The sequence below is a fragment of the Macaca nemestrina genome, chromosome 2, assembly GCF_043159975.1.
Source record: "Macaca nemestrina isolate mMacNem1 chromosome 2, mMacNem.hap1, whole genome shotgun sequence".
Taxonomy (NCBI): domain Eukaryota; kingdom Metazoa; phylum Chordata; class Mammalia; order Primates; family Cercopithecidae; genus Macaca; species Macaca nemestrina.
In genome coordinates, this window is record NC_092126.1 from 42,124,002 (window position 1) to 42,150,051 (window position 26,050).

The window sequence follows — 26,050 nt, forward strand, 5'->3', positions numbered from 1 at the left end:
TTCTATTTACTCAGGAGCCCAAACCACTGTTTTTCTGTTCTTGCAAAATAAACAAAACACCCTGGCAAAGTAGATGCAGAAAAGACCCGAGGGAATGGAAAGGAATGTGGAATCAGGTATGCAGGTCAGTGTCAACACGATAAATCAGGAGCACAGCAGTGATACATATATTTCTCTTCTGATGCTAAAAAAAGGCTACATGAATCAATGAGATAAAGTGAGAGTACAGAAATTAAGATATATAATGTTTTATTTATAGATGTATTTAATGAAGTAGGTTTTGTGGTTCTGTTGTTTTATTTTAGAAAGAGGCAACATAAAGGCTCAGAAGTGGATGTTATGCCTGGTAGGGGCTGCATGATGCATACATGGATCAGGGAGATGATGACATCACCTCCAAACCTGGTTGGACCTGGTGCCCTGAGCCTATGGAGAGGCTGGACAGGGGCAAGGGGGCTTCAGACACCTGCTGTCAGGTGCATGATGCAATAAGGTACCCCTTCTCCAGGAAGTGATGATAAATCCAGCTCAGCATGCTGCCCATTTTGGCCTCTTCTGCCTCAAGGCCTTTGCATGTGATGTTCCCTCTTCCTGAAAGCCAGCTGCCTCCACCTATCCCCAGATCTTGTGAACTTCCTCTTCAGGTCTCAAATACATCGTCACTTCCCTTCTGTCTACACTGTCATCAGGGCAAATGGCGAATCCATTTTAGAGAGTCAAAACCTTGTACAATTTTGAAGGCCCTTTTCCAGAAATAAGAATAAAAATTATTGATTTGAAATTAGAGATCCATATAATTAGGGCCCTTTCTGGGACCCTGGAAACAAAGATCCTCTGTCCCTGGGGAGCTTCCAGTCTGGCTAGACGTGTACTGGATCCAAAGAAGGCTGGGTAGGCTGAGGTCAGAAGCGCTCAGAGTCTTAGAAAACCAGAACTAGAAGATACTTTGGAGGTGTCTGATTAAATCTCCCATTTTAGAGGCAGGGAAACAGAGGCTCACAGTGGGGGAAGGGAGTTAGTCAAAGTCACACAGCTTGCTGTGGCAGATTTTGGACTAGGCTGTCTGATTCTCAGGGTCCTTAGGGACCTCTTGGAGTGCAGAGTTCATTTAGGGTGAGGAATGGCTGGCAGCTTCAGTGGTTGCAGGGATCAAAATCTGCTCCTCACCCTGACCTTGCTGGATCCAGAAAATCCTGATTTCCTACTTCACTTCATGACACATATGCGAACACTGAGATGTTTTGCGGGAGGGGGGAGAAAATCGATTCTTCCTAACAGGCTCTTTGTTTTTCTGCATGACTAAACCTGTAGCAAGGATGAACCAGAGTAAAGCTATGGAGATGTAAATTCTGAATGCATTCAGTCATGTGGTCAGCAAGTATAATGAGTAAACTGAAACAGAGTTAGGCCAATCAAAACCTTTCCCTAATTTGGGAGCAGAATGACAAATCCTGTATGCACATGAGGTCCCTATTCTAATATTTCAGAGACCACCCTGAAAAGAGCTATTGGCCCAGTGCTTTCTTTTAGAAGGCCATTTGTGTGGCACCAAAAAGCAATTGCTTCCTCCATTCCTACTACCTGGAAACACAAACTTTTAAATTCATGCCAGTTCGATTGGAACAGTAGCAAATTTCATGGAGCAGCTAAAATGAAGAGCAACAGCTGGTACATCAGGCATTAATAATATAACAAAGGAAGAAAAAAGAGAAACTTTTCATTAGTACTTTTTGATGTCAATTTATTATTTATCCCTTTGCCAGTATTCAAACAGACAGGCAGTCATAAAACATTAAAAAAGATCCTTTAAAACAGTCAGGCATCTGTTTTACCTCAGTTCCTTTTTAGAAACCTGGAAACCAGGAGCCCCGGCTTTTATACTATAGCAAGTTTGACACTTGCTATATCAAAAATACTGCTTGAGGATCACTACGTAGAAAGAGTTTTGTTTAAATTTTATGAAAGGCTGGTGAGGCAGGCAGACAATGGTTTGTAAGGCAAGATCCAATGTAAATCAGCAATGTGTGGTTTCCAACTGTTTGACTCCTCAGTTCATATTCTGAAACCAGGGCGTTGACAAAAACCCACTGTTCAGTAATTAGCATCCTGTCAAATCTTTCCAATCAAGACTAGCATGCTGCACCTGGTCCTAGTTAAAAAACGCATTGTGGGCAATTCTGATCTGACCCTCAGAGGCCCCTGCCATGCTCAGAACTGCATTCAGTGTGCACGCCATAATTACCATCCACACAAAATAAGTAGGCCTCCTTGTCCAGCAGCTCTGAGAGACTCTGCCTAATCCTAATGACCTGCCACACCATTTTAACTTCTTCGATAAATGTCTATCCTTGTGATTTAGACCTTTCCTCTCCTGCAAAGAAGGTATCTCTTCCTGGGACAGAAGACTCCTCGGAAGTAGAAACATTGTAGAAATAAAGCAAATGAAAAATGGAGAAGCAAAAACCAAAGTAAAACAGAAACCTTAACCAGCCCTATCCTCAGCAGGAGCTTGCTGGAGGAGGTGTGGGTCGAGTCCCCCCTCCCTAGCTTGTCTTGCCCTCAGCGCTCTGGGTGCTTTTGCCTTTCCAGGCACTGTCCTTGGTGTAGAGGCCATGGTCCTTGATGTAGGTGATGACAGCATCGGGGATCAGGTACTTTACGCTCTGCCCTTGGCCCAAAGCTCGCCTGACGTGCGTGGCACTGATCTCATTCTGCACGGGCTCCTTGGCCAGGTGAATGTTGTGCTGGTGCATCCGTAGGATGGGAGATTCTGAGATGTACCCTTTTGGGTCGTGACCTGCCCGGCCCACGCACACCAAGCCAAACTTCTCCACTATTTCCTGGATGTGCGCATCCTTCCAGAGGTTGGGGGTCTGGAAGGTCTTCAAGACGTCTGCCCCGCAGAGAAGCTTCAGCTCAGGCACAGCTGCAAAAACAAGGATGGACCCAGTAAAGTTACAGAAGGGTCACTGCCAGGAAAGACAACATCATATTCTGTTGGAAAGTCTCACAAAATGCTTTTCTTGGAATGTATCGAGAACTCTGTCTCCATGTTCATGACTTGAAAAGAAAAAGCATGTAAATGAATCTGCAGCTATTTCAGGGAATACAGTTGAAAGTAATGATTTAATCAATACACCTTTTGTTTAATATTGGAAAAGTGCCAACTAATACCAATTTTTTTTTTTCCAGTGTTCTAACAGAAGTCCGTCTGTGGTTGCTTTGGACCAAGGCAGAGTGCTCTAAAGGTGGCTGTGCTGTACCTAGTACTGTGTCTTCTGATGGAAAGTAACGTTCTGAAAGCCCTGAGACCAACAAGCTGTGGGCCTTGGACAAGTCACTGCCCTATTTGAAATCCATTTCAGCCCTTGTGTTACTAGGAACTAGTACCTGGCACTTTAATATAAAAATCTCACTATAAAGATGAATTATAAAGGCTCTTTGGATAACCAAAAGGTCTCTAAGACTCCAGCTGGTGGCCTTTTCATTGCAGTTTCCAATGAAACAAAGCTCTAGAACAATGCTTAATGTGGATAATCCTTTGGAATGTGTTCTAACAGAATGCTAATTGTGGTAATAAAATCATACATAACATTTATTGGGAGATTACTATGGGCACTACTACTAAGCTGTTTATGTGGATAATACCATATGCACCCCAGAACAATTTATGAGGTGAGTATTGTTGTGCCCATTTTATGGAGGGGGCAACTGAGGCAGAGACAGATAAGTGACTTGCTTGAGGTCACTCAGCTAGGCAGAGAAGTCAGGAGTCAAACCCAGGCAGCCATCCTCCAGGTGGGCAACTGCTGGGTTCTGCTGCTGCCTGCTGGTGGGAATCTGTACTTGCATTATACTGGAGAAGTCCTTCCTAGAGACCCAGACTGATTTTCCTGGCACTATCTGTGTCCCTCTTGGTGAGCTAATCAGCAAAGGAAATCCACGTCTGTGCTAGAAACAAGCTGCAGGGTCTCTGATTCTTCCAGAAGCTGATTGCAGCTTCAGCAGATGGCAAAGACTGGGGTCCCAGAGCACTGGCACCTGTCAGTCGCACAAAGTCTCAGTAAGTAGAGGCTCCAGGGCTACCATACTGGGGAAAAACTTGGTGTAAATGGTCAGTTTGGGATCCTCTAAGGTGGAACCTTTGAAGGAATCCAAACGTGGACCAGAGAGATGAGTTCACACAAAAGCACTGGAGTGACTGTGGATTGGAAAGGGAGAGACTGGAGGTGTCATGGAGAGGTCTGAGTCCTGGCCTCAATTGGGCACAGGCTGCTGTGCGGCTGGAGCCAAGCCCTTTCTTTCTCTGGGTCTCAGTTTCCATGAGATGATGAGCTCTGGACTCATTTAAAGCAACATATGCAATCACAGAAACACACTTTTCAGATGCTCTAGCGGCATAATACTGGTCTAGTGATATTCAAACATTCCTTCATTCACGCATGTATGAACTCTTAGCGGTTACAAACTAAGACTCTAGATCCAGACACCTTAGATCCAAATTCTGGTTCTGCCATTCGATACCCCTCATGCGATCTCAACTTTAAAATCAGGATATTACGCTTCATTTATTCATTCACTTATCCATTTACTCATTTATCTACCACTCTATTCATAGAAACACCCACTCAACATTTATGAATTATCTTCCAGTGTCTGGCCTTTTTAAACCAATAAAATTACATTTAACAATTATTCGGTAACACACTTTTCACTAATTTGGGCTGGTCCCATTGCTCACAACATAATGTGTATTTGAACTGTTCTGCATCTGTGAAGTTTTACTCCAATTTCTTATCTATCCGACCAGTGTAGTACAAAGAACTACGTTTGGTCTTTCAAACAATTAGGTAGTTTTATGTGATCTTCCTATGGGGAAGGTACTATGATGTGCATTTCATTCCAAGTTCTGCTGGGGCCTGGGACACATCCCCTCTCTTCCTACAGGTAAGAGAACAGAGAAGATACCACCTTCTTTTTCCAGTAGATTTTTTTTTGTGGGGACAGTTTCTGCATGTCAGGTTCAATATTTGGTACTGTTTGATTCATTAACAATGACAGTAAGGAGTACTATTCACTTTGAGCCTTGCCTAGAAGGAACAAGTGCCCACACCTCCCCTGCCCCCCAAATCAAAGGCATATCTGTGAGGCTGGCGGTGCCTGTTATTCCATGATGACAATACCATGTGATAGATCACTTCTCAGGCAACATGGGCCACAGACCTCCAACTCCTGGCAGTCCTGTCTTCAGGGCTCACAAAGGCATTCACACATCTCTTCCAAATCCATTTACAACAAGGTTACAAAAGTTTTAGATCGAGTGATTCTATCCAAGTCCCAAGTATGTAACTCCAGGGTGTAGCATAAAGAAAATCAATATGATTTCTCCTAACAGTGATACAGATACATAAACAAACAGGATGTCCATGGGCATTTTGGCGGCAGTGTGCTCTACCTTTGAGTAGCTAAGGGCTTTGAAAGGCAGATAAAGCTGAAATTTACATAGACTGTGAGGGAAGTGCCACTAGGATCTTTGAAAGTTTGGTTGTCCTAAGTCTGTGAGATCAAAGAATACCAATCTTGAGGTCAGTTAGCTCTGGGTTCAAGTTTAAATCTGCTGGTACCCTCAGGAAAATTACTTAGCCTATGTGCCTATTTCTTCAGCCATAAAATGGGGATAGTAAAGCTTTCTTTGGAAGTTATGGGAATTGAGCGATGGAGAGAATGCAATGTGAATTTCCTGTCTGGCGCAGCATGTGAACACTGCCACCAACAGCGATGTCTGTCATGGTACCTCACAGACACACTTAGAAATGTGGGACTTCTGGGTCTAAACAGGACAAGAGAGATGAAGCATCTGACAGGCAGCACCTAAATTTACCATACAAGGCCACCTTGGAACATTCAGTATAAAACGGAAACAGATAAAGGGCTTGCTCTGTTGGGAGAGGGAATCCTCTGAATGTGGCCGAGCTGTGCTCAGTTCCATCAGCCATGGGCGGGGGCCACCTTCACAAAAGACAGACAGAGTCAGCTGTGAAAGAAATGGAGGCATCATCCATCCCAAAGTGTCACACCCAAACAGCCCAGAATGTAGCAATCCATATGACTCTGGGTGAGCCCAAGGAGGCCTGCAAATCACAGGAGTGATGGGCAAAGCAAGGCTCTGGCAGCCAGAAATTGCTGAGCTCATCATGTAATTTGCAACCCCAGAGTATAACAGCACACCAATAGAATACACAACACACAAAATGGTCCTTTAGAAATATGTCACTAGTAACACACATGCCATCTCATCAAAAGCCAAACTTATGCTGAGAAAAATTCTACCTTCCTGTTTTTAATTGCTCTACATTTTACCCCAATGACAAATATCAAACTGTGTTCACTATGGAACATATGGAAAATATGTAAGTACTTAAAGCAGAAATAATAACAACAATAATTCTGCTTTCAATAAAACACCATAAGTTTTTAGTGTATTTCCTTAGTCTTTTCTATTTAGACATGCAAACAGATGTGAAAGTACAGTCATAGTTTTATATACTTGAGATTATATGCAGTATTGTATCCTGATTTTTCCCACTTCCTTCGTAAGTGTTTCTCCACACCATCAAAACCTTTTATGTAGTTTCTTTATCCTATGTATACAGTAAAACTTACGTATACTTTCCTTTATATTTAAACATTGAGATTGCTTTCACTTCCTGCCATTGTAAAAACTGTTGTGATAAACATCTTTCTGCATAAGTAATTGTCCCAATCTCTAATTATTTCCTTAGCCAGATTCCTAGAATGGGAATTTATCAAGCAGAGTGCAAGGATTTTTAAAGTCCCTGATATATTTTGGTAAACTGAAAAACAGTTTTCATTTCATGTAAACTTCCTTTTTTTAAAAATAGTTACTTTAGAATAGAACAAGATGAGTGGGATTTAGGGTCTGAAAAGAGAGAAAGAGGCCCTCAACAATACAGGGCCAAGCAGAGTAAGTTGGTAGCCCCTAGAAAAATGAATCTGGAAAGAACCTGGGGTGGGCTTTGGCAGAGGGAGAGAACTCATATTAATGAGAGCAGCGGGGGCTGGTTCCACAGGGAAGGTGAATTCTGAACTGGGCCTCACAGACAGGTTTTCAATAGGGGAACAAAGAATTAAGAGGAAGGAGGGACAGGCCAGGCAAAAAGCTGAGACGGGGATTCTGGAAGCATACGCAGAGAAGTGAAGTGTGAGAGGATGGGAGCCTCAGTGTGTTGTCCCTCCTGAGTCACTCTGGCTGCCCCTGCCTCTCACTGGAGGCTCCAGTCTGCCCCAGTGGCATGGAGTGCCTCACACTTACGCTATCTCCCACCCTTGTGCTTTCCTTGGCCTGCCTCTGGGCCCAGAAATGTCTCCAACCTCAATAATCCAGTCATCCTGCAAGTCTCAGTGCAGGTGCCCCCTCTTCCATGCAGCCTTCCTAATTCACGCCTGGACTCACCTCCATTCATACCCTGTCTCCAGCTTGGGATGGGGGCTGGGGCTGGCTGTCTCTGTTCTCAGCCTGAGCCCAGAGTCTCTTCCAGTGAGGTGCTCAGAAAGTGTCTGTAAAATCCTTTAAATAATGCCTGCTGAGTCAGAGATGATGCAGAAAGAAGGGAGAGGCTGATAATGAATACTGGGCACTGTGCTTATGGGGGATGGGTGGGAAGGAGCCCATGCAGGTAACAGAGAGGACAGGCAGACAGAGAGACCAGAGGAATGCAATAAACATTATATAAGATGATTATATAGGAGGTACTGTAACTCCTTCTTAGATTCTTACTCTCATGCACAGTCCCCCAGACTGGCTGTAAAGCAAATCCTCAGAATGCTTATTAAATATCCAGATTCCTGGGCCCTACTCCCACTCAGAAGGTCTGGGAAGACACCTGGGAATTAGTGCTTTTAACAAGCTGCACAGGGGATACTGCTGTGAGTGATCCTTTGGCCAGCATTTGGGGACTGTTGCATGGCACCTTTAGGGCCTGGTAGCATTTCCAAGTCTTTTTAGAAGAGTGTTTCCCAATCTTGCTCTAGGAAGCGCTAGTTCTGAAAAATACTAACAGATATTGAACAAAGAGTTCCATACTTAAAAAAGTGGTAAGAATGACTGCAAGGTATTTCTCTTTCTTGTAGAATCACAATGCCCATGGACATAGTAAAGGCTCTAAAAAGTCCTGCAGTAAAGAAACCACATTAGGTGTGCTAAACCTCGGCATTCCTAAACTCTTCTAATCTGGAAGCAGTGTTCCACCAACCAAAGTCTGGAGACCCTGCCATAGGAAATTCTGCAGATGACCTGCTGGAATCTGCATGCCCACCGCTGCATGGTGCTCCTGCTTATTTGCATGAGAGCGTTATGCATTTTGCCCCTGACACCATGGCAGCTCACACGGTGAAATCACAGCCAACAAGGTTTTATCAAACACCAGGAAATGACAACACTTCCTGGCTTACACGTCTAGGCTTACAAATTAAGAGGATAATCCAAACCAACTTTAAATTCCCTTAAAAATAGGTTTCCTCTTTTGAGTGAACCATTGAGTAATTCTGCTATAAATAAAGTCTTAGTCTCTTTGTTCAAGTTTTATAATGGCATATTTTACATTCAAAAAGGCTAAGGCTTTTAAAAGAAACCCAGCAGCACTCATCAGTTTATCCCTGTGTGACCCTGACTATAATCCATGTCATTAGAACAAGTCACAAGGGTAGGTAAACTTCTTTGGGGCAAAAAATCCCAAATTAGCAGAGCAATTTACAGGGGGTGGTGGCAGATTGTCTAATCTGAACTTCAACCTCGGAAGTGTCATCCCAACCAGGCAGGCCTTCAATTCCTTATCTGTGCCCAGAGGGTTGGACTCAAGTTCTCTGCAGCTGTGACCACCTCTATCCGCTTCAGTTCTCACAGAATCCCTGACATCTCATTCTCCTACAGACAAGAGGGTTGGCACCCACCTGCAGGGGTTGGGGAGAGTGCTTTGCCATGGTCTTGGCCTTCCATCTGGGGTGGAGATCTGAGCAGTTCGCTGTGATGATGCCTGCGTTGTAAACATATGGGCTCAGGGTATGTCTGTCCTCCAGCCCTCAAAACCACCCAGGGATTTTCAGATTTTGTCTCAACCTGCTTTTATATACTTTAGTTCACTCATTCCACAAATAACTGTCGAGGGCCTACTCTGTGGCAGGCATTGCCAGGTGCTGGGACAGAAAGCCATGTGGGTCTTCACGGAGAGTCCTGTCCAAGACAGTCCACTGCTTTCCATGTGACATGAGTGAAGGCAGGGAAATTAGTACATTTCTACTCTTTTAACATTTTCTTCAATATTTCTCAAAAAAAAAAAAAAGGAGTCACTGTTGAGTAGGGGTTAAAGACATGCCTATTAGAATCAGACAGACTTGAATTCAAGACACATTTTCATTTGAGAAGCAGGGATAACAACACCTGCTTTTAGGCTCTTGTGAAGGTGAAGGAGACACACACATTTTGAAGCACTGGCACAGTGCATGGCCCACAGCTAGCTCCCAGAAAAGCTGCCTGCTCTCATTAGGAACTAGTACTTTACAAGGCAATAGGGTGACGGCCAAGAGCCAGGGCTTGCAGCCAGATGGCCTGGGTTGAATCTCAGCTCCTCCACCAGCTGGCTGTGTGACCCTGGGTGGGTGATTTCAAGTCTCTATGTGGATGGTGCTGCATCTGCCAGTGAGGAATTATGACAGTGCCCACCTCTGATGGGTGGTTATGAAGATTAAAGGGGTTAATACACACGAAGTGCACTGGGCATTTCAAATATGATTAGACTTTCACAAATTTGGCATGCCTGCCTTCTTTAGCAATCAATCTTCTGCAAATCATGAGATACCTATATATGCTTTTGTCAAACACAGGCAATCATTATACACCCCTTCTTGCATCAATTTGATCTGCCAACTTCCACTTCCTGTATTATGCATTTATACTAGAGCTGTATTTAGGGGGCAGTAGTGCCTGGTGGGAAAAGCATATGCTTTTTAGCCAGAGTGGGTGGGTTTAAGTTCAGGCTTTTTTGCTTGAATGACCCTGACACCCTGTAGTGTTGATAATCTCAGAGCCACGTGGACCTCATCTGTAAACTGGTCATGAAAGTTAATGCTGGTCTTATCTACACTGAGTATCACAAGATCATGAATGAAGAAGTGCTTCTACCTTGCCAAACACTGGGGAAGTGGCCTGCAGCTGAATATCATTGGGAGGGGGCACAGTGTTAAGTTCTAGAATTAGACTGGGTTGGAATTCTGGCTCTAACTAGTAGCTCTGGAGTTTCAGTGTCTCTAGTTTCTTTATCTAGAGAATGAGGGATAACGACAGAACCTACCCCAGAGAGCTTTTGTGAGGATTAATTGAAATGTTTAGCACCAGCCCATACAGAAAAAGAGCCCAATAAATGTTAACTGTTATTATCATTACTCTTAGTCTATCTTCCCACCAGACTGTGAACAGGGACACCACTGATTCATCTTATATTCCTAGTACCCATGAAAATGCTCCTGAGGTCTGCTGAATTCAGGAATGATGGAAGGAGTGGATGAATGAATACATTTAACCTGGTTCAAAGCCCTTCCAGATTATCTCAGCAGAGTCTTCTTAGAGCCTGGCTGCACTCAGTGTTTTCATTATTGTTTTACTGCTTTGATTTTGGTAAACTTTATTTCTAAGGATTCACCCTTGGATTGGTATGAGCTCTCACATCAGATTGAAGTAGATCGAGTCTCACCTCCACTTTCTAACTGTAGGACTTGAAGTATTTTACAACTCTTTCTGAATCTCCATGTCCTCACGTATAAAATAGGGCTAAACCCACCTACCTCTTGGAGTTGCCGAGCTTATTAGATATACATGAAAGAGCCTGGCACACATAGAGGGTGATCAGTAAAAGGTGGTGGTGTTTCTCATTTTACTTACCTTGAAGGTGCTAGTTCAGGTTGACCCTACTTTGAATATTAGCTGGATCTCTGAACTTTGTTGTGGAAATAATTACTTTCAATACAACATGCATTTGCCAGGGACTTCCACTGTGCCTCCATGGGGCATGACCATTACTGCTTCTTGCTGCCTGCCTGAGTGGTACCTTGGGCCTGTGGACTGACCCTGGGGGCATGTTCTTGGTGTCCTCAGCAGCCCCACTGGTCTTCAGGAAAGATTGGAGGGTAGCTGTGGCAGGTGTAAAGCCAGCCACATCATGCTCCCAGCCTGTAGATCCCTGTTTTTGAAGATGGCCATAAGCATGACTTCAGAGCTCCACAGATGGGAGCTCCACGTCCTGTTTATTTGTGTGTGACTGTGATTAACGTAGCCTCTCTGAGCCTCAGTTTCTTTATCTGTAAAATGAGGACAACACAAGATCACATTTGCAAAGGGATGCATGAAAGGGTGATGACGATGATGGATTACATCAAGTGGCATGTGACTAAGGCCTTGCCCACAACACAAGGAAAAGGTGAGTGACATATGTTATCAAGTGTCCTAAAGGCATGGAAGTTGACCTAGATTTAAAAAATTAGAATAAAAAGAAACAATCTTATAGGGAAAGAAGGAATCCTTAATACGCTCCACAGTGAATTTCCATTATAGCGATGTTTGTTACTATGCCACTATGATGTAGATTCACTACGGACATTATCAAGAGGAAACTAAATGGAGCAAAGGATGGGTGGATTTCTACCATGCTTCTAAAACCACCTGACTTTACAATTATAACTGGATTTTCAGTCTTACAAATCCTCAATTTTGATACTTTTCAGAAAGTGTTAGTAATCAAACACAAATGCAGTTGGTACATTTTGGAGATGAAACTCACTCCAAATAATAATTTTAAAAATCTTAATCAGCATTTTATAAAACTGTGTTGACTGTAACAGTGATTCTCAATTTTGGTTGCACAAAATACATATGGGAACTTTTATAAAAATAGCAATGTTTAGAGCCCATCCCTGACAAATCAAAATCTCTGGGATGGGTGGGAGGAGGTGAGCATTTGGAAAAGCTTATTAAGTGATTCCTGCAGCCAGAGTTGAGACCACTGGTTTGGATGCATCTTGGCACTGATCATAAACTTAATTCATATACTTGGCAGCTGAAGCTGTTGGCTAGCCATATATTAGAATAACCCGGTAGCTTTTAAAAATCCTGATGCCCCAACCCAGACCAAAGACATGCTAGTCTCTGGGGTGAGATCCAGACATGGGTACTTTTAAAAGCTCCCTGGGTGATTCCAGTGTGCAGGCCAACACCAAGAAACACAGGAATAAAGGAGATATAAAACAAAAAAAATTAAAAACAGGCTGGGTGTGGTGGCTCATGCCTGTAATCTCAGCACTTTGGGGGGCTGATGTGGGTGGATCGCCTGAGGTTGGAGTTGGAGACCGACCTGGCCAACATGGTGAACCCCCACCTCTACTAAAAATACAAAAAATTAGCTGGGCGTGGTGGTGTGTGCCTATAATCCCAGCCACTTGGGAGGCTGAGGCAGGAGAATTGCTAGAACCTGGGAGGCGGAGGTTGCAGTGAGTCGAGATTGTGCCACTACACTCCAGCCTGAGCAACGGAGCTTAATTCATAAACTTGGCAGCTGAAGCGGTGGGCTAGCCTGTATTGGAATCACCATGGAGCTTTTTTTTGAGACCCTATCTCAAAAAAAAAAAAAAAATTAAAAAGAAAACGAATGCGTTCAGTACAATCTTAGCTCACTCCTGTATTTTGCAGCCAAAGCACAAGTAATCATAAATAGTACTATGGTCAACTTCTATTTATCCATGAATGGCTTATCTGTTTTGAGGACAAATTATGGGCCAGCATTAGGGATTCAGGGAAGGTAGCTAACATTATTAAGTGCCTACCATAAACCAGGTGTTTTGCCTACATCATCTCATTTAATTCACACAGAATCCTAGTGAAGTGGGTGATGTCATTTCCATTTTATTAGGTGAGAAATTGAGACTCAGGGAGGCTAAATCACGTAAGTCATTCCGCTAGTAAATTTGGCTCTAAAACCTGTGTCCTAGGCTACAGTGCTTCTCACTGGGTGGAGGAGAAAGCGTCTGTTTCTGCCTACATATTCAAGATAAACTACTTGTTGGATGATCTATCTATTCTCTTGCTTCTAATGAGAAATGACTGCATGACTCATTCTAAAAGGATGATCTAGGTGTCAATTTATTCCTTATATAATTTTCAATATATGGGTCTTTGTTTATACTAATGGGTAGTTTAAAAAAATAAAGAAGAGCATGTGTCATAACAATTATTTTATAATGGCTCTCCTTTTAATTTGGCAACAGGTTCTGAAGCAACACTAACTGCTGAATGCTTCCGGCTGCTTCTTTCCCCAGTAAAAGGTAAGTAATAAGAACCAGGATATAAAAACTAAATGATTACCTCTACTAAAAAGGTAAACCTTTTTCTCCCAAGTGATTTTGAAGACAAGAAAAAATGAAAACTAAAACACATTATGAACAGGCCTGTCAATCATTCCACCTTGTCCCTTGTGCCTCCCATTTCCTGCCGATCCTAGTGGTTCTAAATAGACAAAAGACACAGCAATTTGCAATCCCTTCCAGCAGAGCTGGTTGTCATTAGTGATGAGGCAGGCCATCCTCACAATCCCAACAGCCAGGAGAGGTGGGACTTCCTGCTTCTCTGGCAATTCCCCTTAAAGTTTGCAGACACAAGCTAGTGACCCACTGCCCTAACATTCAGGGCTGGCTTGGGGTTTTAAACAGTTTGATTACATATGCTGAATACAAATAGAAATTCCAGAAGAAAAAATAATCCAGAGTAACTGTTTCTAGATTTACAGTCTTTTTTTCTATTTCACATAAAAGTCTGGTTTACATAACCCAGGAATTGTACAATTAAAAAAGCTTATTCTAAAGATGTAGTTTTCAGCCTAGACTATGATAAAAATAACAAAAGGTCCCACCTACTGAATATTATTATGTAGTTCTGGGTCAGGAAAGTTATTTACATTTAAAAAATCCTCATTAGGTTTTGCTGTCTCCATTTTGCAAGTGAGAAATACGTCTCAGAGACGTCAAATAACTTGCTTAAAGTCACACAGCTACTAAGTGGTGGTGCTAGACCCCAGTGCTACAGTCATCTGACATAAGGTTGGGTGTTTCTACAAAGTGCTTTTGAAAGGATAGTGTTTTGTAATTTTTCTGCTCAGGGACCCCTCTGAGAATGTGAATCTGTTGGTCTCTCTCCTGCTAAGTAGAAACTGCTTCTTGGATATTTGCTGAGAAGGCCTGGCAGAAACCCAGCCCCACAATCTGCCCTACCTTTTACCCCGCAGGCTCTGCAGACATCTCCCATGACCCCTGGTCATCACACAGGAGAGTGACTACCATTACCTCAGCACCTTCACTGTCTCCATCCACTGTGTCTGCTCACTCTCCCAGGGGTCCACCCGGATCCAGTCGGATGTCTGCAGGGCCAGCCGGGCCATTGCCACTCGGTGATGAGAAGCTGCGAGGTCTTTCTTCCCATAGTTGTCGTTGACAGGAGAGATGATACCCTGGATGACCTGGTACATTCCTAGGTAAGAGAGAGAGCAGTGGTGTTGCACATACAGACAGATGCTCGCCACCTGGCAGCCTGAATTCAGGCAGGTGCTAAATATCTCCAGTGCCTCATCCTAAGTGGGAGTAGACTCTGGCATTCTCTCATGGGGGAGAAAGGGTAGCTCCTTTAGGCAAGGGTAAAGGCACTACCTTAGTGAACATGTGCTTCTCCTCTAGAGTCTTCTACAACCCAGGGAGCACTGAAAGAAAGGTTTCTCTGCTGAGACAAAGGCTGTGAGGGTGGAGCTCAGGCAAGGGTCCTATACAGCAGTGTGGACAGTTAGGATCAGGATATAGCTGAGGAACAGCATGACTTCCCCTCCTCTAGGAATGAACAGGGGCACTATTTTTGCCCTCTATGTGAGGATGAAAATTATATGTAGTTTCTTAGCCCAAATGGGGATTTTGAGGATGAAGGACAAAAGGATGAGATTTTAGCGTGAACCAGGGTTGGTGGGTATTGGCTGTAGATGGACTACACAGGCCATCACTGACCTGGGAGGAATGTGCTCTTTCTCCCAGGAATGGGAGAGTGTACTTTGAAATAGACATGGACTGTGCTCACTATGATAACTGCCCTGTAGATCTTCTAAACCCACATGGGATTCATTTGGTGAGAGATATATTTTCATGTGTTAAGCTCCTAAAACTAGAGGATTTATTATTGCAGCTAGCCTAGTCTATCTTGACAAATATGTTGTTATGAGACATTCCCTGTTATTCCTAGTTTAAGAGTGCCTGCCATAAATGAATGTTGAATTTTATTAAATGTTTTTTCTGCAACTCTTGATTGTGCGATTTTTTTTTCTCCTTTACTCAGTTAATATAGTAAATTGCATTGATGAATTTTCTAATCCTAAACTAACACTGCATTCCTGAGATAAGCCCTATTTGGCCAAGATATATTACCTTTCTTGTGTATTGGTGGGTTCACTTTGCTAATTTGTTTTTTAGGTAGTAAGACAGGTCTATAATTTTCCTTTCTCTCACTGTCCTAATCAGATTTTGGTATCAAGGTTATGCTAGCCTCATAAAAAGTGTTGGAGAGTTCTTTTTCAATCCTGTAACAGATCTTGTGTTAGGACTGAAATAACTTTATTTTTGAGACAGAGTCTTGCTCTGTCACCCAGGCTGGAGTGCAGTGGTGCGATCTCAGCTCACTGCAACCTCCGCCTCCTGGGTTCAAGCAATTCTCCTGCCTCAGCCTCCCGAGTAGCTGTGACTACAGGCATGTGCTACCATGCCCAACCAATTTTTTAATTTTTAGTAGAGACAGGGTTTTGCCATGGTGGCCAGGCTGGTCTCCAACCCCTGACCTCAAGTGACCCACCCATCTCGGCCTCCGAAAGTGCTGGGATTACAGGCATGAGCCATTGTGCCCAGCCTGAAACAACATTTTTTTTTTTTCTTTTGCGGAGTGTTTTGTAGAACTCACCAGTGAAGTTTTGTGAGGCCAGAGTTTAATTTGTGCTGTCACTGACAGGAGAGATGATACCCTGGACGACCTGCTACATTCCTAGATAAGAGAGAGCAGTGGTGTTGCACATACAGACAGACACTCACCACCTGGCAGCCTGGATTCAGGCAGGTGATAAATATCTCCAGTGCCTCATCCTGAGTGGAAGCAGACTCAGTAGTCAAATTTTTGACTACTAATTTAATTTCTTTAACGATTATAATTCAGATTTTCACTTCTTCATTATGATTTTGGCCACTTACATTTTCCAGGATTCTGCTTATCATATCTAAAATTTGAAATTTACAGGCATAAAGTTCTTTATGATATTCTTTTATCTGTTTAATGTCTTTTATCTGAACCATCTGCAGTGATGCCCATTTTCATTCCTAATGTTCGTTGTGACTTCTTTCTTTATCCTTGGGCAATATTGCTAGAGGCTTGTCATTTTATTAGTTGGTTCTTTGCAAAGAACCAACTTCTGGCATACTGGTTTTCTCTACTGAAGGTCTGCTTTCTGTTTCACTAATTTCTGGTCTTATTTTTAATAAATCTATCCTTCTACTCTACTGGTGATATTTTGCTATTATTTTTCTAACTTCTTGTGGTGTACGCCTAAACTTAATTTGCAGTCTGCTTATTTCCTTGAGAACTTGTTTGGAGGTTCTAGCAGAGGAGTGCAGCTACTCGTATACCCTTGACTGAAGGTCCTCCTCTATCGGGGATAGTCATCCTCTTCAACCCAGCACGCAGCTTCGGGAGGGACGCACATGGAGCAGTGAGGGAGGAAGGGGAACCCGCCTAGCCAGCCAGATCGACCGAATCAACTCTGGCGATCAGTGTGGTGACAGATGTCACAGCCAGATCGCCCTCACATCCTTATTTCCTACTATATACAGTTCAGGCTATAAAATTGCCCTCTAAGTAATCCCACAAATTTTGATATGTAGTGTTTTCATGATCATTCAGTTCAAAGCATTTTCTAATTTCCATTATTACCCGTCTGTTTTGATCTATGAATTATTTAGAAGTATTTTTCTTAATTACCAAACTGTGATTTTTGGTTATCTTTTTGTTATTGATTTCTAGCTTAGTTGCACCGCAGTCAGAGAATATACTCCATATTGATTCAATCTTGTGAAACGTGTTGATATTTATGTCCTAGTATACGGTGAGTTTTGGTAAATGTCCTACGTGTGCTTAAAAAGAATGCATATTCTATGGTTGTCAAATGTAATGTTCTGTCCAGTCAAGATTATTAATTGTTTTGCTTAAATCTACGTTCTGATTTTTTTTTTGTAAACAGAGGCATGTTAAAATCTCTCACTATGATTGTGGATTTTCTGTTTTTCTTTTTAGTACTTTCATCTTTCATTTCATACGTTTTCAGGATTGTTTTATAGCTCAGAATATGACCTATCTTAGTGAATATTCCATAGGTGCTTAAAAATATATATTCTGCTGTTGCTGGATGGAGAGTTCTATTACACGTCAATTTGATGCTGTTGTTCAGTGTCTTTAGTTCTATATCCTTGCTGATTTTCTGTCCAGTAGTTCTGTCCAGCAGCAGTAATTGGCAATTGTGGGGTGTTGAAGTCTCTACCTATAATTGCGAATTTGTCTGTTTTGCCTTTCAGCTCTATCAGTTTCCGCTCCATGTATTTTGGGATCCTGTTTTTGGTGTGCACACATTTAATGGGCTTTCAATAAACTTTTAATTTTGTTTATTTTGGTAATAATTTCTATAAATTCTGATGAGTTTTTCATCAAATCTGGTAAGTGACTTTCTATAGTTTCTTTTTTCTTTAGCTATAAATGCTACTTTTAAAATCTGTATCATACAATGCCAATTTCAAAGTCTGTACAGGTTATTTCAGTTGTCTGTTTTTTTCTGATAGTTCTTAGTTATATTGTTTTCTTTTGTGCCTAGTTATTTTTGAATGTTTTCTGGTGAATGCCCCTGAGCAGTTATTTGTGAAGGATCTCCAGATCTAAGATAGATATTCCAGAGACACTTCATATTTGCTTTTGTCAGGCACCTAGAGTTATTAAAGCTCATGAATAACCTGAAATCAAATTCCTGGCTTGAGTTTTTTTGGCTAATCCAGGATGGGAGTTTCAAATCTGAGGAAGGACTCATGTGTGGCTACTTCTTCCTAGGGATATTTTATCCTTTCACTTTTCTTCTTTTGCTTGTCTCAGCACTAAGGCACTAAGGCTTCTCAGAAGTTCTCTAGGATTAGGGAGAAAAGGTGAATTAAGATCTAGTTCACTTTACCCCTGAGGGTATAGCTCCCTGTGGGAAGTCAACTCTGAGGCCTCTCAGCTTAGAAGGGATCCAGTCTCTGAATTCTATTCTTCCCCACTTGCATGGCTGCTGATTCAAAGCTTAAGTGAGCAGTTCTGGCAAGTGCTCACAGGGCACCAGAGGCTCTGGTGCTCCCATAGCCTGCTAACCTCTCTGGTTACAGGTGTTTAACTTTCAGTTTTTTAGCTTTAAAAGTGAAGTTTGCTAAAGAGAAGGAGAACAGAAAACCAATACTGCATGTTCTCACTTACAAGTGGAAGCTAATGATGAGAACTCATGAGCACAAAGAAGCGACCAACACATACTGGGGTCTACTTGAGGGTGGATGGTGGAGAGTGAGAGGAGCGGAGAAAACAACTAATGGGCACTAAACTTAAAACCTGGGTAAGGAAATAATCTGTGCAAGAAACCCCCTGTGACATGAGTTTATCTACAAAACAAACCTTCACATGTACCCTCGAACCCAAAATAAAAGTTAAAAAAAGGTGAAGTGTGGAAAACGTTCTACCCACCACTTTTTGTTGTTGTAATGGGAAAGTTGATCCTAAGAGTGTGGCCTGCCCCTCTGGAAACTGGAAGCATTTTCCATGCATGGTAATCCTGGCAGGCCCAGGCTCTCCTTCCTGAGGGCTGAGGTACTCCCTCCTTCAAGGGGATGGCAGAACCCAGCTGAGAGCAAGGAGGTCATATTCAGTTTTTGACTCCCACAACTGGCTCTTGAAACTCATTTCAGAGGTAATGCTTGTGAAGGTTAAAGCTTTCATTTAAAAGAGCCAGGCTATATTGAGAGAGAAAAGGTTTGTTTAAGTTCCAAAAGTTACTCTTAAAATAATCAAGAACCAGAAAACCCAGGGAATCAGAATGCACAGTTTCACTAAAGCTCACAGAGCAGTAAAAAGAAAAGAATGTGAAAATGAAAACAAAAGGCCCTTCTTGGCCTGAGGGTGAGGTGAGGTGGAAGGATGGGCAGAAGGGCAGAGAAGAACCTGACAGACAATGTCTGTGGTGACAGTTTAGACAGGCATTAGGCCTGCTCCCTATATTCTCATAACCTGCAGAGATAAACCTAATTTGTATTGGGGTTTGGGAGGGCATAGTTAAGAGGCCCAGTTAAATCTGGCAATGGTAGAGCAGTGGAGTTTATATTTTGCTTCCCACCTGGAATTCTGGAAGACCACCTTGCATTGCTCCGTGCCAATATGGAACGGCACTGACAGGGTAGAAATGGCATGTGGCATATATAGCAGAGAGGGCTTCAGAACACTCTCCTTCAGCTTTGGCAGGGCATGGCACAGATCCACAGCAATTCTAAGTCTCCTTAAGAGGAATAGTGAAGGAGGCTGAGAATTAGCAGTCAGCAGGTACTTGGGCTACTAGCGGGTAGATACAGGGTATAGGGAGTTCAGTCCAAGGCCAGGGACTATGGCATTGGCAGTACCAGGGGGCGCCTAGGCACAGATCCAGACAGCAGGGATATAATGCCTGAGACAAGAAAAGCTGAGGAGGCTTCAATAGTGGAGTGACAGTGGATAGATGCCAGTGCCTAAGATTAAGGACAGATCCCTTGGCTAGAAAGTAGTGAGGGCAGCTGCCCTGTTTTGGAAGCCAGAATGCTAAGCCATCCAGGATGCTTAATGCACTCGTGGGAAGGTAGGCAGGAAAAAATGCACTCGATTAATAACTAACCTGTAAAAGACTAAGCTGAACATTAAAAAGTTCACAACTTCAAGAACCCCTTGAAGTGGCACATTTTTTCACAATTCATGGAATGGTGGCTTAAGATCAACCTGAATGTTACAGAAAGCAAAGTTAGTGATCTTTCTGCATATCTGAGCTCCATGTTATACACGGGACATACATGCTACTTCTTTTTCTCTTCCTGTTTAAAAGAAATGGGGGCTAGGAGGACTAACTCCTGTTGGGTGCTGACTTTCTTGAGCAATTTCCATTTAGCCTTCACATTAATTTCTGTTTTATAGAAGAAAATGGTGGAAGGACAGGGCTCTCCCCAGGCAGCTCTGCTGGGCATGTTGGATACCCAGGTGTCACCTGTGATGCTTTAGCTCATCTTGATAGGGCAGGCCCTGCATTGAGAAATCAATGCTTTTTATAGCACCCAGGAGAGGAGAGTCAATAAAAATAACAATTTGATCTAAAACTCCTTCTTGCCCTCCAAATGGTCATAAGTCCGAGCCTTTTCCCTTCCCCACTGCTCTTGGCCACAATCCCAGTGACCCTCCCAGCCCCTCCCCCACTAGATGCAGATACTTCTCCTGTGACCCTCTGCTGCTCAGACTCATCTCCATTACAGCACCTGTATGAACATGATTCATCTGCCTGTGCCTTTCCCATGACACTGAGCACTCCTTAAGGACAAGAACTTGTCTTTTCGTTCTGGATAACACGACGAGCACATCAGTTAGAACAAAGATATACTATCCTTACAGATAGAATTCCTTGTTTATCTTCACCCTCTCTGAAAACTAATAAAATGATAAAGGAATAAACAAAGCATGAAATCACAAGAGCAAAGAGAGTGCAAAAGGAGACAATAGTTGGGAAAACGCAAAACATTTTGGACACTGGAGAGCTGATAAAAAACAGTAACAAACCAAGCAGAGTCTTCTGCATACAGGGAAGGCATAAGAGGCAAGCTGCGCAGTAGCAGAGGCCCAGAGTGGCTGAGGAACTGAAGGAGCCAAGAACCTCTCCAGGTGGGGGTGCCAGAGGGCCTGAAAACAGGAGGGCCAGTTGAGAGTTTGTCTGAAGAGTCTTTAGATCCACCCCAGCCTCCAATCGCCTACCTTATCCTCCCATTGTGGCAGAAGGGCAGATATCTGCTTTCTGCCTGGGTTGGACCAGAGAGAACCTTCATTCTCAAATATAGGCACAGTTGAGTGCGGGGAAGTAACATCTTTAAGACAGAAAGATTAAGTATGTTTCCCAGAATGTCTCTCTGGGGAACAGACCTACCTAGGAGAAGACACCAACATCTATACACATTTGGGGGTCTTGAACCTAGGACCTGACCATATAACCGTGAGTTCTACCAGCTTTACACTCACATCAAGAACTTCTAGCCTGCATCTGGGGCCTGATCTGCAAACATAAGTGGACAGTCTAGGAAGAGACAAATTTTGGAAAGGTGCTTACCATGAAAGACAGAGACTAAAACAGCTACCAGGAGCAAAGGAACTTGGAGGATACAAAGGCAATGCAGAAATCGTATGCAGGATTTTCAGGAATTGTATGCAGGAATTGTATACTACAAAGAAGAAAACACTAGAGGTTTTATCTATGAGGTACACATGGAACTAATAGAAATTTCTGAAAGAGAACAGGAGAACAGAAGAAATCATCAAATAAATAAGACATTCTACTTTCCCAGACTAGAAGGACATACATTTTCAGAATCAATGGTCCTCTGAGAATCAGCATTTGGCATAAAAGAAGATTCACACAATGTCAAAACCTTATAAAATTTTAGACCAGTAGGTTTAAACAGAAGGTCCTAAAAGTTTCAAAAGTTTCAAAAGAGATACCAGAGGTTTAATATACAGAACTTGGAAAGCAGGATAGGATTGGATTTCTCAACAGCAAGTCTTGAATCCAGGAGACAGCGGAGGGAAGTCTTCAAAATGTTAAAGGAAAATCATTTCCAACCTTAATTCTACATTTGGCCAAGCTACCAATCAATTGGAACAGGCGTCAGCAGGCTTTTTCTATTACGGGACAGACGGTAAATAGTTTACGCTTTGCAGGCCACATACAGTTTTTATGGACTACATACAAACTTTGTTGCATAATTTTTGAAGCCATTGAAAAAATGTAAGCAAACCATCCGTAGCTCACAACATAAATGAAAATAGGATATGGGTCAGATTTGGCTTGTGGGCTGTAGTTTACTGCCCTTTGAAGTATGGCATGAAGATGTGTTCATACATGCTGGGTTTCAGAAAATTTACCTCCTCTATACCCTTTTTTCACAAAGATGCTGGAGGACGCATTCCACCACCCAAATAAGAGAGTAAACCCAAAAGCAGAAGAGAAGACATGGGATCCAAGAAACAAGGGTTTTGAATCAGGAAACAGGCAAAGAGAATCCCCAGGGAGACAGTGAAAGGCAATCCCAGGATGACAGTATAGTGGGTACACAGAGCTGGATGTCCAGATAGGACCTGGAGGGCTTTAGGAGGGATATGGGCAGACAAAAAATGGAACAGATAGATCATCTGATTAATTTGTCTGTACTAAGAAGAGTTTTAGAGATCTTTTGGTAAAATTGAGACTGAATTAATGATAGGCATAAGGAACTAAGGCAACAAATAAATGAACAATTATTAACTCTAGGAAAAAACCCAAAGTTTATATGAGAGGCAATGGAATCAAAGTGCACTGCATGGTTTTGTTGACACTATTTACATAGACATAAATGTGAACAATAATATGAATTGAACCCAAAGTTATGAGCTAATCAATTTGGGAGCATGTGGTGGAGGCGAGGTGTGAATGGGAGGGTGAAGGTGTGAGAGAGTGAAATCTTCATTTTTCCTGAAGGAAGCCAAGATATATTATCTAAATCTGAAAAAAATAAGATACAACAGTATAAGCTTATTATTTAGAAATGGGGAGTCAAGTAGCAGAGAAAACATCTGAAAGAGGCATAAGTGATTGTTCTGGGAACCAGGAATTAGAAATGAGGATGGAACAAATAACACTATAAGCCTTAGAATAACAACTTTTATTATCTAATAAATTTATAAATATGATATATAAAATAAGCTTAAAAATTAATGCACACTGTAGAAATATTACAGTCTACTGAAAAGTGTGAAGGATAAAAAGTAAAACATATGTAAGAGGTTAATATGGTTTATATTATAGTTCATTTTGCATTTTTTTGTATATTTTTCTTCAAATAATGTAAATTCATTTTTATATCTTCTTTATTTAGATTATATGATATGTGTTCTTCTTGGTCATTAGCACTCTTGAAAACATCACTTTTAGGGCAACCCCCTTTGGGTACCCTCCCTTTATATGGGAGCTGTTTTCATTCTGTTAATGTTGCAACTGCACTCTTCTGGTCCGTGTTTGTTACAGCTGGAGCTGAGCTTTCGCTTGCTGTCCACCACTGCTGTTTGCTACTGTTGCAGATCGTTGCTGACTTCCATCCCTCCAGATCTGGCAGAGTGTCTGCTGTGCTCCTGATCCAGTGAGGCACCCACTGGGCTCTTGATTGGGCTTAAGGCTTGCCATTGTTTCCACACGGCTAAGTGCCGGGGTTTGTCCTAATTGAGCTGAACACTAATCGAGCTGAGCCACTGGGTTCCATGGTTCTCTTCTGTGACCCATGGCTTCTAATAGAGCTATAACACTCACCGCATGGCCCAAGATTCCATTCCTTGGAATCTGTGAGGCCAAGAACCCCAGGTCAGAGACCACAAGGCTTGCAACAATCTTGGAAGTGGCCCGCTGCCATTTTGGAAGCGGCCCGCCGCCATCTTGGGAGCTCGGGGAGCAAGGACCCCCTGGTAACATTTTGGCAACCCAGATGGGACCTCCAAAGCGGTGAGTAATATGGGACCACTTTTGCTTGCTATTCTGTCCTATTCTTCCTCAGAACTGGAGGAAAATACCAGGCATCTGTCGGCCAGTTAAAAACGATTTGCGTGGCTGCAGGACTTAAGACTCAGGTGTGAGGCTATCTGGGGAAGGGCTTTCTAACAACCCTCAACCCTTCTGGGCTGGGGACGTTGGTCTGCCTGGAGCTAGCTTCCACTTTCAATTTTCTTGGGGAAGCTGAGGGCCAACTAGAGGCAGAAAGCTGTTGTCCCGAACTCCTGGCAGTAGCTGGTAGAGATCATGGTGCAGCCAGAAGTCTCTACTCAACAGTCACCCATGCATGCACCCCTACCTTTCCTTCTGACCCATACCTCCTGGGTCCTGACTGTGACTTTCTTGAGAGTGTAGCCCCAAAATTCTCCTTACCTCTGAATCTGCTTCCTCTGATCCCTGCCTCCTAGGTACTAAAGGTTCAGACTTTCATTTCCTCTAGCAAGTTGTATCTCCAAAGGCATCTAAGGAAGCTCTACGCTGAGTCCTTAGGCATCTAGGCTATAAACCCAGGGAGTCTTGTCCCTGATGTCCCTCCCAATTTAGACACACAACTCTCGACATGGGCAGTTATGTGGGACCCATTCCCCACCACCCTTGCCAGGGCCCTAAGTTTGTGGCTAAGAGGAGGAGAGAGAGAGACATGGAAGAGAGAGAGAGAGAAAGAGAGAGAGAGAGACACATGGAAGAGAGAGAGACAGAGGAAAGAGAGAGAGAGATGGAGCAGAGAGAGAGAGAGGAGAGGCAGAGAGAGATGGAGGAGAGGGACAGAGGAGAGAGAGAGACAGAGGGAGTCAAAGAGTAAAAGAAAGAGAAAGATAAAAATAGTAAAACAACAACAACAACAACAACAAAAACAAAAAACACAAAAAAAAACCCTGTGTGCCCTATTCCTCTAAAAGCAAGGGTAAATTTAAAACCTATAATTGATAATTGAAGGTCTTCTCCATGATCCTATAATACTGCAATACTACCTTGTTGTCACTGTAAACAAGGGCATAGCCCAAAAACACTGAGACCACTGACAACCCATAGCTTTCCTATCAAAAATCCTCAACCCAGTAACCCATTCAATCTGTAGCAGTATTCAATCTGTAGCGGCAACTGCTTTGCTAACAGAAGAAAGTAGAAAAGTAACTTTTGGAGGAAACCTCATTGTTAGCACACCTCACCAGTTCAGAATTATTCTAAGTCAAAAAAGCAAAAAGGTAGCTTACTAACTCAAAAATCTTAAAATATGGGGCTATTCTGTTAAAAAAAAAAAAGATAATTTAACACCAACCACTGGTAATTCCCTTAACCCAACAGATTTCCTAACAGGGGATTTAAATCTTAATTACCATATAAGGGTCCGACCAGACCTAAGAGGAACTCCCTTCAGGACAGGAGATAGATGGTTCCTCCCAGGTGATTGAGGAAAAAACCACAATGGGTATTCAGTAATTGATACAGACTCTTGTGGAAGCAGACTTAGAAAAATTGCCTAATGATTGATCTCCTCAAACGTGCAAGCCGTTTGCACTCAACCAAGCCTTAATGTACTTACAGAATCAAAAGACTATCTCAATCCTGACTCAAAAGGTTACCTACACCGTCTCTGAAATGAATTTGCATAAGAACTGCTTTTATGGGAATACATCCTGATGGGGCAGCTGGGTTGTTATGAAATACTCAGGAACCCAGCCCAGCTCTAGGACTCACCCCTGAGCACAAAGGCAATATTGGGAACACTGGTAGAGGACCACTAGAATCCAGCAGCCTGGACCCCTTTCTTTGTGGTCAAGGCGGGAAAACAGGTGCAGGACTGCTACATTGGTGAGCGTAACTAACCCTATAAGCAAGCAGAGGTCCATGGGTGGTTACGCACCCTCGAAAAGAACTCACTTCTGAGCACAAAGGCAATGTTGGGCACGCTGGTAAAGGACCACAAGAACCCAGCAGCCCAGGCCCCTTTCTTTGTGGTCAAGAAAAGGCGGGAAAAGGGGTGCAGGACTGCTACACCGGTGAGAGTAACTAATCCAATAAGTAGAGGTCCATGGGTGGTTACACACCCTGGAAAG

At 42.8% G+C, this 26,050-nt stretch overlaps 1 protein-coding gene and 1 long non-coding RNA gene across 15 annotated transcripts in view; one reads left to right on the forward strand and one right to left on the reverse strand.

Moving 5' to 3' along the window:
- Nucleotides 1-26,050, reverse strand: part of LOC105469958 (nicotinamide nucleotide adenylyltransferase 3) — a 115,992-nt gene that overhangs the window by 5,058 nt on the left and 84,884 nt on the right. For 3 of the 8 annotated variants that reach the window (XM_011721608.3, XM_011721609.3, XM_011721607.3), the window contains 3 exons: nt 14,401-14,584; nt 8,971-9,053; nt 1,725-2,926 (listed from right to left, as the gene is read on the reverse strand). In XM_011721608.3, coding sequence (XP_011719910.2) covers nt 2,544-2,926; nt 8,971-9,053; nt 14,401-14,584 — 650 coding nt within the window. In that variant the 3' untranslated portion in view covers nt 1,725-2,543. The other 5 variants (XM_071091013.1, XM_071091011.1, XM_071091010.1 and 2 more) reach the window with 4 other exon arrangements.
- Nucleotides 23,837-26,050, forward strand: part of LOC112424651 (uncharacterized) — a 29,004-nt gene continuing 26,790 nt past the window's right edge. For 3 of the 7 annotated variants that reach the window (XR_011619745.1, XR_011619746.1, XR_011619747.1), the window contains exon 1: nt 23,857-23,945. This is a non-coding gene — a long non-coding RNA (uncharacterized lncRNA). Of the gene's footprint in view, nt 23,946-26,050 lie in introns of all 7 variants that reach the window. The other 4 variants (XR_003015470.2, XR_003015471.2, XR_003015473.2 and 1 more) reach the window with 4 other exon arrangements.